Here is a 12,101-nt window from a genome sequence, read left to right on the forward strand (position 1 = left end):
TAAGAATGTATTCCACTAGTAGACAGGACAGGACACATACATTCAATCAGTATCTCACAATTATGTGTATTGTGTCTCCTAGTCATAAGACCATGGCTTCTCATATGAAGACTCTGTTAAAACTCTACCAATAAGATCAAGTTCCTCAACACTCCAAATGGTACTATAACTCGATATTAATTGTACTGTAACTCCCTCTTTCCTTGTGAAAAGGAAAGAACTAGATCTTCTCATAAATCTAAGACAAATGTACTATACTCTGAGTTATTGTATTTTTCTGATTCTTGATTCCATTATCCCTACTGGATATTCCCACCTGAGCCAAGTATGACGAGAATAATAAAAAAGAAGGAAAACCATCTCCTAAAGGCTAATACACAGTACAAAAATCGTCTTTCCAGTTGCTTCCTGTGTTTCTGGAAACAATATACCATCTCTCAAGAAAAGCACCAGGACAGAAATTTGGAGACATGTCTATAATGTTCCACTTACTACAGCTGAAATTTTCACTTTCTTCCTAACACAGCAGAGAAGAAAATGGATAAAAGAATCTCTTTCCTCAGTAGCCGATGGCACTTCACACTAAAGATCCTATATGAGTCTCCAGATCATTGCCTAGGTGAGTTTTATTCAACTGTATAAGTATATAAGAGATTTGAATACATATATTTCAGGAGAACCAATGGCCCCATTGGGCAAAATTGTGTAATAAGAATTTTCTGAGATAGACAAGTAACCCTGTGTTTTTATTATTTACAATTGTTTAACCAAGGTTTGTTTGGTACATTTCACACATGAACAAGGACCAGAAGTAGGTAATACATGTATATATGATAAAATAGTGCAGCTATCTGTGACATATTCAAAACTAGTGAAAGAAAATGTAAAGTACAAGCTAACTTTTTGTGTGTATGCCATCCTGCTGCTTGAACTCAGGACCTGCTGCTGTCCCTGAGCTTTTTTGCTCATAGCTAGCACTCTTATCACTTGAACCACATCTCCATTTCCAGCTTTTTGGTGGTTAATTGGAGATAAGAGTCTCTTGAACTTTTCCTGCCTGGGCTGGCTTTGAAACATGTTCCTCAGATCTCAGCCTCCTGAGTAGCTGTTTTTAAAAATAGATTATAGGCATGGGCCACTGGTGTTTGGCTACAAGTTAACTTTTGGTCATAAATATCCAGAGTTTTTGCAGAGTATTTTCTACTTCCCTAAAAGCTTCCTTTTATATATAAAGTCAGTGTCTAAAGTGGCAGGAATAAGGAGAATAGTAGAAGTCTCTACACTTTGTGCTTTCCTGCATGAAAGAAGGATCTGACAATGACCAGAATCTTCTACTGCAACAGTAATTCTCTACAGGCAACTCTTTGGGAATTTTGTAAACTTACCTAGTTTTGTGTAAAACCTCATAGTCGGTTACGGGCAATCCAAAAAGCTGTTCACCAGATGAATAGGTAACAAATTTCCTCCAGAGATCATCAAAGTTGGCCTGCAACAAAGATTTTTAAATTGTATCAGATCCTATTAATGTAGAATTCATCATAATAAAAGTTGCAGTTTATTTAGCAAATTTATGTGTATACCTATCTATATAGCATAGGGAAGTTAAGCACTTAGGAAAGCTTACTTTCACACATTCTAAAATTATTCGTTTTATATAAAATTGTTTTTTATATAAAATTCCTTTTTTTCTCTTTTGTGGCACTGGGAATTGAACCCAGGGCCTCTTTCATACTAGATGCACAGCTGTTAAGCTACACCTCAGTCCTTTTTGTTTGATTTCTGTTTTTGAGATAGGGTCTTGATAACTTTGCCCACACTGGCCTCGAACTCACAATCTTCCCTCTCTCCCTGCTTCTCAGTTATCTGGGATTCATTATAGTAGTGCACAACTAAATTACTTCTTTATTAAGTAGACTCTAGAAGACTATATTTCAAAAGGCTGTATGTATATCAATGTAACCAACAAAAAAAGTGGGGTTCTTACCTGAAATATCTGTAGCCTGTTGCTGGCTTCTTGGGGTGGTATGTTTGGAACCATAGGTCCTTCCTGTAAGGAAAAATATAATCTCCATTTTCATTCTTAATCAGACTTATTATCAGTATCTAGTATTTCCTGTTAGATACACATTTTTTTCATTTAAATGGTAAAATTCTGCACTCTCATTTATTTCCTGTAACAGCTCTACTGAGATCTAATTTACATGCTCTACAATCTACCCACTAAAAGTGCACAATTCAGTGGCTTTTACTATTTTCAAAGCTGGGCAACCATGACCACAATCACCTTGAACTATTTCCATCATGTCAGCCTCCATTCATTTTTAAAGGACCTGACACAGCTAATAAAGACTGTGCCCAAACCACATCCCATGTGAAGAGCTGGGCTGAATTTTGCTCAGGATTATGAAGGATGATGCCGTGGCTGTGATTAAAATAATGAAAATGGCCTGTTTGTGCTAATTGTTCAGGCCAGCATGAAAACAGAGACACACATTAAGTTGGGTATGTGGAAGCAGCAGTCAGTCTCTCATGGTGCAAACACATTTGCACAGCAATCCCCCCAAAAATAACCACCCCCCAAAACAAAGGAATGAAAGAACATCCTACACAGTAACAAATCAAAAGAACAAAGTCTGTTCCCAGTAGGAAATGACGAGTATTAATGATCTTAACAAGTGCTGTACAATCATGAAGATGATCACATCATGTGTAAAAGGTAAACTGAGGCATGATAACATATGGAAGAGTTTGAGCACACAGTGATTCAAGAATCAGACTGATCCAAACCAGAAGTGGCTCAGGGCTCCATCCACTGCTGTAAGGAATGGGTTTTATGAGATACACATGGAACAAATACAGAGAAAACATGTGACTGGTCACAGTTATTGCTCTGCCTTCTCTACTCGTCCTGCTGAAAAGCCCCAGGTATTCTAATGGCCAGGTTGTCTGCTGTTTCTCATTTGTTTCAATTAAGTTCAGCTTTTCCTAATAAGGAAAAGACATTTATAAACAACTTGGGTTAAGTTTTGCTTTTGTTTGTGAATCGAGCAAGTTTAATGTCATTTTCTGGTGCCCAAACTGCTCTGTCTGCTCAGGGTTTCTTTAAATCTCAACTCCATTTATTTTGGGGGGGAGTCTGGTTGTGGGCCTGAACTCTGGGCCTGGGCGCTGTACCTCAGTTCTTCAGCTCAAGGCTAGCACTCTACCACTTGAGCCACAGCACCACTTCTGGCTTTTTTCCTTTTTGCTTATGTGGTGCTGGGGAATCAAACCCAGGGCCTCATGCATGCAAGGCAAGCGCTCTACCACTGAGCCACCTTCCCAGCCCCATCAACTCCATTTTAACTTCAACAATAAACTAAAAGGGCAAACCAATATTAGTTAATTCAAGCAAAAGAAATAAGCTTAATACCAGTTAAAAAATTAAAAATAACGCATTAGTCATGTGTAGTGACTCTCTGGGAGGGTGAGGCAGGAGAATCGTGAGTTCAAGACAGTGTGGGCTATATAGCAAGACCCTGTCTCAAAAAAATGTATACATGTATGTGTAAGATATATATATATATATATATATATATATATATACACATATATCTGTAAAATATACAAACACATACATGTGCACTTATGTATATACATATATATATATATATAGGAAGTTTGTAGCACTAATCCAGCATGATGTGTATTATTCATTTTCAACAATCCTTTTGGTTCTCTTAAGAGTCAGTGACAATGAAAAATGAGTTGCATGTTAGCCTAAGTACTAGGTGTGTTTTGTGTACCTTTTGAACAGATCTATTATATTCTCCACCAGAAACCCTTTGAGAATTCTGGCTCTGAGACAGGTTAAAACCAGGCAGTTCATTTCCTACACAAGCTCAGAAGTCGTTGCTCCTTTACCAATCACATCAAATACAATAGGCTGCTTACAGACAATGTATGTCTCCAGGTTTACTATTCATTTCATATGAACTATCACAGGACCTTGTACCACCTAGTGTGCTAACATGTCAATTACCTTCTCATAGGCTTCTGCAAAGTTTGTGACATCCTCGCGAAAAACTTCAACAGCCTCAAGGAGATTGCTCTTAAACTTTGGCTGCACTTGAACTAGTTCATCTTGTACAGAAACCTGGAATATACATGGATTGTATGTCATAAATGACAATTAAATTGTCAAAAATTATGGAATAAATCTTTCTAGAAATAGTGATTTAACAAAAAAAAATACTTACAGCTTTGCTTTGCAGTTTATTGAATGAGTATCTCAAGGTATCAACCGCTTCAGATTCTTCTTTGGTTACTTCAACTTCGAATCTGTTTAAAATACCATAGGCTTCCTATAAAGAGGAGATGGAGTTCAGAAATATCCCGGGAAGCAACTGCCAAAGGACTCACATGCCTTCTAGACAGGTTCTGTCTTCAAACACAGCAGATTCTACAAGAATGGTTTCCAAAAGTAAAGCTACAGAGAAAGTATCTTTGGCATTTTACTGACTTCCACGTATTGTCTGCAGAAGTTAGGCTTAGAAATCTGCATTGGACAAGCACCTAGGTGATTCTGGTGGAGGTATAAGCAGATTGCATGAAGAAACATTACCTTAGAAAAATACTCCTAGAGTTATTTTCAGTCTCTCTCTCTCTTTCTCCTCTTTGTTCTTGTGCCAATGCCATGCAGAATAATTTCTCATACTGTATTAAACTGGAGTTGGCCATATAAGGAGTGGAATGAAATGATGATGGGCACGATAGTCTGAAGCAAAGAATCTTGAATGGTTCAAGGAATGGCTGGCAACTGAATTTACCAAACTAAGGTACACCAAAGCATTAAGCTTCCATATTCAGGGGAAAAATAAAATAATTTATTACATCTTGAGGAAGGGATGATCACATCCAAAACTCCAAAAACTTTATTTTAAGACTTTATTTTAAAAGTATAAAATCCATCAGCTATCAGAGTATAAACTCTATATGTGTTGAAGAAAGCATAAAATAGCTCTCAACACGGTATCAAGGGGAGGAAGGGGAAGTGTCAACTCCTCAAATACTGCAGGTAAAACTTAAGAAATAATCATAAAATGAGGAGCCTGGTTTTTATTTTCATCATGAGTCAGAAAATACTTGTGACAAACAAAATAAAGGCTTCTCCAATGTTGTCAATAGTCTGGGTTCCCCAAAGCCTATGAATATGCTATATGACAAAAGGGACATTGAAACTCTAACTCAATTAAGGAGATTTCAGTGAAGAAGTATGCCAGAGTACACAGGTGGGTTTAATCTAATCACAAAGTTCTTTATAAAGGAAAAGGGAGACAGAATAGTTGGTCAGAGAAGATCTAATGACAGAAGAAGGGGTAGGAATGAGACCATTGCTGGTAGTAGGCCATTATAAGGAATGTGGGCAGCCTATACAAGCTAGAGAAAGACTAGGAATGGATTCTCCCCTGGATTAGTGTTACAAACTTCATATATATATATATATATATATATATATATATATATATATATATATATATATATATATATATATATATATATATATATATATATATATATACATAAGTGCACATGTATGTATGTGTTTGTATATTTTACAGATATATGCTCCAAAAATAACAGTCCTGCTGAAATCTTGATCAATTTTAGCCCTATAAGACCCATTATTTCCTTCTGATGGCTAGGACTAGAAAGTAAGTTTGTGTTGTTTTACAAACATTAAACATGTACTAAGCCATTTCAAATTTACGTTCTCGTTAACTTGTTATTGCTGCAATAGGAAACGAATACCCCACTTTCCACTAACATTGTCTTTTGCTGATATCGACTCCAGCAATTTCTGGCTGGCTAGGCTCTACTGCCTTTGGAATGCCCACGGCTTGTCTGTGGTTACATGTGGTTTCTACAGAAAACAAAGACTTGCCTAACATATCAGGAATTCCAAGAGAGGGTGCAACCTGTCTTCTCTGTGAAACAATAGTGTCCCCATCAAAAACTCAACACTACCTAGGCCTGTACAAGATCCCTAAAATGCTCTCTATATTGTTAACTCGAAACAACTTATAAAATTCTCCCAATATCAGAAAGTAGATTTACCATATAACAGATTTAAAAATATGCAAACAGCATCACTTTTCAGTATTTTTTCTAACCTAAGGAAAGAATCTTACTTCAATTGGCCCCAAAGTCATGTCCATCTGGATTTCATTATCACGAATACAGGACAAGGCTTCCATTGCAAATCTGACATCATCTAAATCACGGATGGGTCTGGACAACTTTTTCAAGTATTCATTGATAAATGCTATCATGTCTAACATTTTCTTTTTGTATTCTTCATTCAAATATCGACAGAGCAACATCTTCCAGGCCTTCGCCTCAATTGATAAAGCTAACTTCATGGGCTCTGATGAAGACAAGAAAGATTAAAATGGCATACAGTCAGCATTCAAGAGAAATTCACTGTACATGTAATCTGAGAATCAGACACAAACAGATTGTAGGATTCAGTGCTCATCAATCACGCATGGCTACTGAGCACCTGAAACGTGGCTGCTCTGACTGGATGTGCTATATGCTTGCCACATGTTGAAAATGCATATCCTCTCTTCATGGTATGTTCATCCATACTCAAGAAGACACTACAGCCTACAGGTGAGATGTGTGAGATGAAGTCACTGCTCCAAACTTGGTCATTTCATTAACAGCCCCCTATTATCCTCAAAGAAACCTCTTTCAATGGAGTGAAATTTATGGCTTCCCCTGTCAGACCTCAGCCCTAATTTTCTTGTTATTTTCCTACTTAGGAGGCTGAATCCAGAGCATCTCAGTTCAAAGTCAGCTTAGACAGAAAATGAGACACAGAAAATGATGAGACTCCATCTCCAATTTACCAGCAAAATGCCAGACTGAAGGCATGGCTCAAGTGGTAGAGCAAGAATCATAATCAAGGGCTGGGAAGGTGGCTCAGTGGTAGAGTGCTTGCCTTGCATGCATGAGGCCCTGGGTTCGATTCCTCAGCACCACATAAGCAGAAAAAAAAAAGCCGGAAGTGGTGCTGTGGCTCAAGTGGTAGAGCACTAGCCTGGAGCTGAAGAGCTGAGGGACAGCGCCCAGGCCCAGAGTTCAGGCCCCATGACCGGACCAAAAAAAAAAAGAATCATGATCAAGAAAGCAAAAAAGAATCATAATCAAGAAAGCCAAATGAGAGTGCAAGGTGCTAAGTTAAAGCCCCTGAGTTGAATCCCCAGTGTCACAGAAAAGTAAAATGAATAAAATACCATTTCAGGTGAAAATATAGATACGTTACATAATAAATATTTTTTAGTTACCTGTGTGCAATTCAAGAGCCCCTACAATAATGATGGGCTTCAACTCATCAATCTCCTGTTCAAAAGTAGCATAGTGGAGAATCTCGGATCTGATCTCAGTCAGGGAAGGGTTGTTGGCCAAAAACTCCTATAGTAAGGCAACAATTCGTATTTTTTCTTATTCATTATTAATACTCTTAAGTATAAAGACTTTTAACCTATTACACACTTACAATAGTTAAATGAAGAAATTTGTACTTTCTTACACACTTTTTCCCTTGATGTACCATGGGCCAATGGCTTGGAAAAGAATGGATATCCCAAAAATCTTGAGAGAAGATGAAAGGCTGGACAGGAGATCTTCCAGTTTACTGGAAGAGTTCTAAAGCTTCTCGACTAAACAGAAGTACAGCTGGGTCTATAGACGTGTGGTAGACCCTGGCCTCTGAACAGGACTGGTCACCCAGGCTGTACCTGATGTTTCAGGGAATTACATGAAAATTGGCAGAGCCCATAATCATTGAGACTGTCCATACATGCGTGTAGTGCTTGGCACCCATGGATCTGTAGCCTGTTTATGAGTTCCTGTCATTCTCCCTGAAATCTTCATGATTTCCCCCCACCCAAGAGTTAGACACAAACAACTGAAATCTAAAGAACATGACGCGTGGTGGAGGGATACCTTCACTTTCACATCTCGGTCCTCCGTCCAGAGAGACTTGTACTTTTGAAAGTCCTGCAGGGCTTCATTGGCCGCCTTTCTTAGAGAATTCACGGAGGAGGAAAGGAGAAGGACCAGCTTGGAAATATCCTTGTGCTCTGCCACCCCGGGGTAAAAGTTCTTCAGCTTTCTTGCAGGAATAACTTCCTCAAAAGATCCTGAAGACAGATGTTCGCACACCACATATAATGTCTATACTTAGCTTTAAATGTCATCAATATCCATAGCCATACTGTTCCTATTTAATGGGTTTTCTTAAAGGCACTCCCTCCAAATAATTAAGAGTTAGAAGCTGCCGACTTCACATAAGAAAATATTGAGTTAAGATTTTGAGGTCTGGCTTTCTCTCATCAGGAGAAAATGGGTTGTAAGAAAGGAAGAAGTATGAGGCACTGGTTAAAGCCCCTGAGTTTTATAAAGTCCCTTAATGAAAGGTTAAAAGAGTTGAAACGGGGTCCTCTGGAACAGTATAGACAGTCAATGGAAAAAGATCACATCTATCACCCAAATGACCTCCAGTTGTCATGGCTGACCTCCAGGGGACATGAGACATCCCATGGCTGTCTTCTACTCAGCGTCTGGCACACAGAGATCAGGCAATAACTACACCACTACTACAAAAGCTTTGGCCAAAACACAAATCTGCTCATGTCACTGTGTTGACTGAAAACTCTTGTCTCATTAAACAGAGATCATACAGATACTTTTGTTTGGCCCATATGAGAGAATTCACAATGGAATAAAGACTGAACAATCATTAACCATTGGCACTAGAACTCAGAGTTTTGAGTTTCGTAAGCATGTGCTCTTCCTGCTGAGTTATGCCTCCTTCCCTAATTTTTGCTAGTCAAATTTGAGAATGTATTTTGCTTCCTATCACCATGTGCCTATGTCAGGCTTCTTGTCCTGGATAGGATGATCAGGTGTGTGCCACTGGGCCCAGCAATCAATTGAGAAGGAGTCTTATGAACATTTCTGCCACCGTTGGACTTGAACCTCCATGCCCCTAATCTTAGCCTCCACGTCTCTAGAATTATAGGCATGAGCCACTGGCACCCAGCCATACCTTTAACTTTTGTTAAGTGGATAACAACTGAAAATGATGAAATTTCACATCCAATTCCAGATGCCCGGTTTCTCCGTTTAAGGTGGTATAATCCGGTGGCTGAGGCATTCCCACACAGGAGCAGTTAACTGGCTGAAGCTGACTAGTTCTTTTAAATTTACCACAGTCTGCTTTAAGCCTTTCTCTATGACTTTGTATATCTAAGCAAAAAGCTGGGTGCCAGTGGCTCACACCTGTAATCCTAGCTACTCAGGAGGCTGAGATCTGAGGATCACAGTTCAAAGCCAGCATCAAAGTCTGTGACACTCTTAGCTCTAAGAAAATCACAAAAAAACTGGAAGTGGCACTGTGGCTCAAGTTGTAGAGCACTAGCACTGAGCTGAAGAGTCACAAAGATAGCACCCAGGGCCAGAGTTCAAGCTCATGACCAACAAAAAAAAAATTAGAGCAAAAAAAAGATATTGAAATAATTTAGTTAATATACTTTATACTTACACTATATGCCTAGTCCTTTAATTTAATTAAATAATGACACAGCATGCCGTGGCAATTCAATTCTCAGTTCCAATCACTGAGAAGAATTCCACATACTGATATACCTCATTTGTTTATCTATTCATTAATTGTAGGCATTTGTTTGGTTAGCAGTTTGGGAATGTTACTAATAATTCAGCTACAAAAAAAATGAGACAAGTTTCCCAGATTGAGTATCATGCTGAAAAGAAAATCGGAGCTAAAGTTGAAGTTTTATCTTTCAAGGTTACTATAATGATTTAAAAAAATAAAACAAACAAAAAAAAAAACTTGCCAGGTGCTGGTGGCTCATGTCTATTATCTTAGGTACTCAGGAGGCTGAGATCTGAGGACTGTGGTTCAAAGCCGCCTGGATTAGAAAGTCCAGGAGCCTCTTCTCTCCAACTAACTATCAGAAAACTGAAAGTGGAGCTATGGCCTAAAGTGGTAGAGCACTAGCCTTTAGCAGAAAAGTTCAGGGACAGCTCCCAGGCCCTGAGTTTCAGCCCCACAACCTAGAAAAAACAAACAACAACAACAAAACCACTTGCTAGGTATTTGTGATTCATGCCTATAATCCTACCTACTCAGGAGTCTGAGATCTGAGAATCATGGTTCAAAGCCAGACCAGGCAGGAAAAGTCCATGAGACCCTAATCTCCAATTAACCACCATAAAGCCAGAAATGCAGGTATGGCTCAAGTGGTAGAGTGCTAGCCTTGAGCACAAAAGCTTCAGGACATCACCTAAACTCTGAGTTCAAGCCCTAGTTCAAGCCACACATACACAGAAATCTATGACTGAAAAATAAGAACTATCTACATATTGGGTTTAGATGAAAAGAATGGACTACTGGTGCTTTTAATTAAAAATGTTAACAAGTCAACATATAAAATATGAAAAATATATATGGCAGCACATACAAAAATCTATACACTGTCAAACCCAAGAAACTCTATGAAAACCATTTACTATTACAGTTCTAAGGTTGTGTTTTAACTCCCTAGTCCCTCCTACTTCCCTGCCACCACAACCCCACCCCACCCTACCCTCCCCCCCAAGCTGGGGATTGAAGCCAGATGTTTTAGAGCTCTTACTTTCTTCTTTCTTCTGTTTTCCTGTGCTTGGGTGATTCTGGTCTTCGGGGCGGGAGCTACTGGTAATAACGGATTTGATTGGGCGGGACTGCTGCTGTCCCCAGTGTGCCACTCCCCTGCTGACCTCCAGGGTTAACTGGATCATGCGGTTAATGGCTTGTTGAATGTCATCTAGACTAGGAACCATCACCTGTGGAAACAAACAGCCAGGGTATAATCTGCCAGTACATGTGACCTATACCTCCACCTCTCTCCATCCCCCTTCCACTGAGTGAGCGGGCCAACCTTGGGCTGGTCCATGAGAAGGCTGAGTTAGGAGATGAATGGGTGAGGAGGGATTGTTGTGATCTGAACTAAGAGAACAGTAAGGTGATTTGTACTGTACTTGCAGGATAGGTGCTTACCTGTTGCCAGGTTTCAGTAGATGATGTAGATCATGAGCTATGCACTAGTCTTTGTTTTTCTTTACTTATCTGCAGTGCTAGGGATAGAACCCAGGGTTCATGCTAGGCCAGGGCTCTACCTAATATTATACTCTTTAAATACATTACCAACAAGGCACTCATTTTTTTTTTATTTTTTTATTTTTTTAGTCCGGTCATGGGGTCTGAACTCTGGGTCTGTGCGCTGTCCCTCAGCTCTTCAGCTCAAGGCTAGCGCTCTACCACTTGAGCCACAGCGCCACTTCTGGCTTTTTTCATTTTGCTTATGTGGTACTAAGGAATCGAACCCAGGGCCTCAGGCATGCAAGGCAAGCGCTCTACCACTGAGCCACCTTCCCAGCCCCAAGGCACTCATTTTAATAATACTTACCACATTAGGGATTGCAAGATGCACTTCTGATTTTATAAAGGAAATAATGTCCTCTGACCGTCTTCGTCCATACGAGCTGTAACAAGAAAAACATGCAGCTGAGGATGAACCTATCCTGAAATTTAACAGTTTACAAGCTTCCCAACAATAATCCTTCTTCAACATGCCAACCAAAAGAGTGTTTACAATAGAACCACAAATTGCACACAACTAAGAAAACATGACAACTTAACAGTCTTGGAAGTTAAACATCAGTCACACATAGTATTTAAATATTGTTCTCTCAATAGTGACTTTCTAACATTCTTTGCTCTCAACCTTATAATACAATGGAGGATACTGACAACAAAAAACATACACTTCTGTCAGGCACTGATGGTTCATGCCTATAACCCTAGTTATTCAGCAAACTGAGGACTGTGGCTCAAAACCAGCCTGAGTAAAGGAAGACCAAAAAGACTCTTATCTCCAGTTAACCAGCAAAACCTGAAACTGAAGCTGTAGCTCAAGTGGTAGAACACCAGCTTTGAGCAAAAAAAAAAAAGCTAAGGAACATCACCAGGCCCTGAGTTAAAACCCTGA

The 12,101-nt window shown here is 39.2% G+C and overlaps 1 protein-coding gene across 2 annotated transcripts in view; it reads right to left on the reverse strand.

Annotated features, from left to right (window-relative positions):
- The window catches only part of Dnah8 (dynein axonemal heavy chain 8), a 205,509-nt gene that overhangs the window by 138,312 nt on the left and 55,096 nt on the right, over positions 1–12,101 (reverse strand). For both annotated transcript variants that reach the window (XM_070023840.1, XM_070023841.1), the window contains exons 25-33: positions 11,520–11,595; positions 10,707–10,896; positions 7,993–8,189; positions 7,332–7,458; positions 6,171–6,406; positions 4,239–4,343; positions 4,022–4,135; positions 1,985–2,047; positions 1,386–1,486 (exon numbers count right to left, since the gene is read on the reverse strand). In XM_070023840.1, coding sequence (XP_069879941.1) covers positions 1,386–1,486; positions 1,985–2,047; positions 4,022–4,135; positions 4,239–4,343; positions 6,171–6,406; positions 7,332–7,458; positions 7,993–8,189; positions 10,707–10,896; positions 11,520–11,595 — 1,209 coding nt within the window. The remainder of the gene's footprint in view (positions 1–1,385; positions 1,487–1,984; positions 2,048–4,021; positions 4,136–4,238; positions 4,344–6,170; positions 6,407–7,331; positions 7,459–7,992; positions 8,190–10,706; positions 10,897–11,519; positions 11,596–12,101) is intronic.

The sequence above is a fragment of the Dipodomys merriami genome, unplaced genomic scaffold, assembly GCF_024711535.1.
Source record: "Dipodomys merriami isolate MVZ:Mamm:240054 unplaced genomic scaffold, mDipMer1.0.p SCAF_16, whole genome shotgun sequence".
Lineage (NCBI taxonomy): Eukaryota > Metazoa > Chordata > Mammalia > Rodentia > Heteromyidae > Dipodomys > Dipodomys merriami.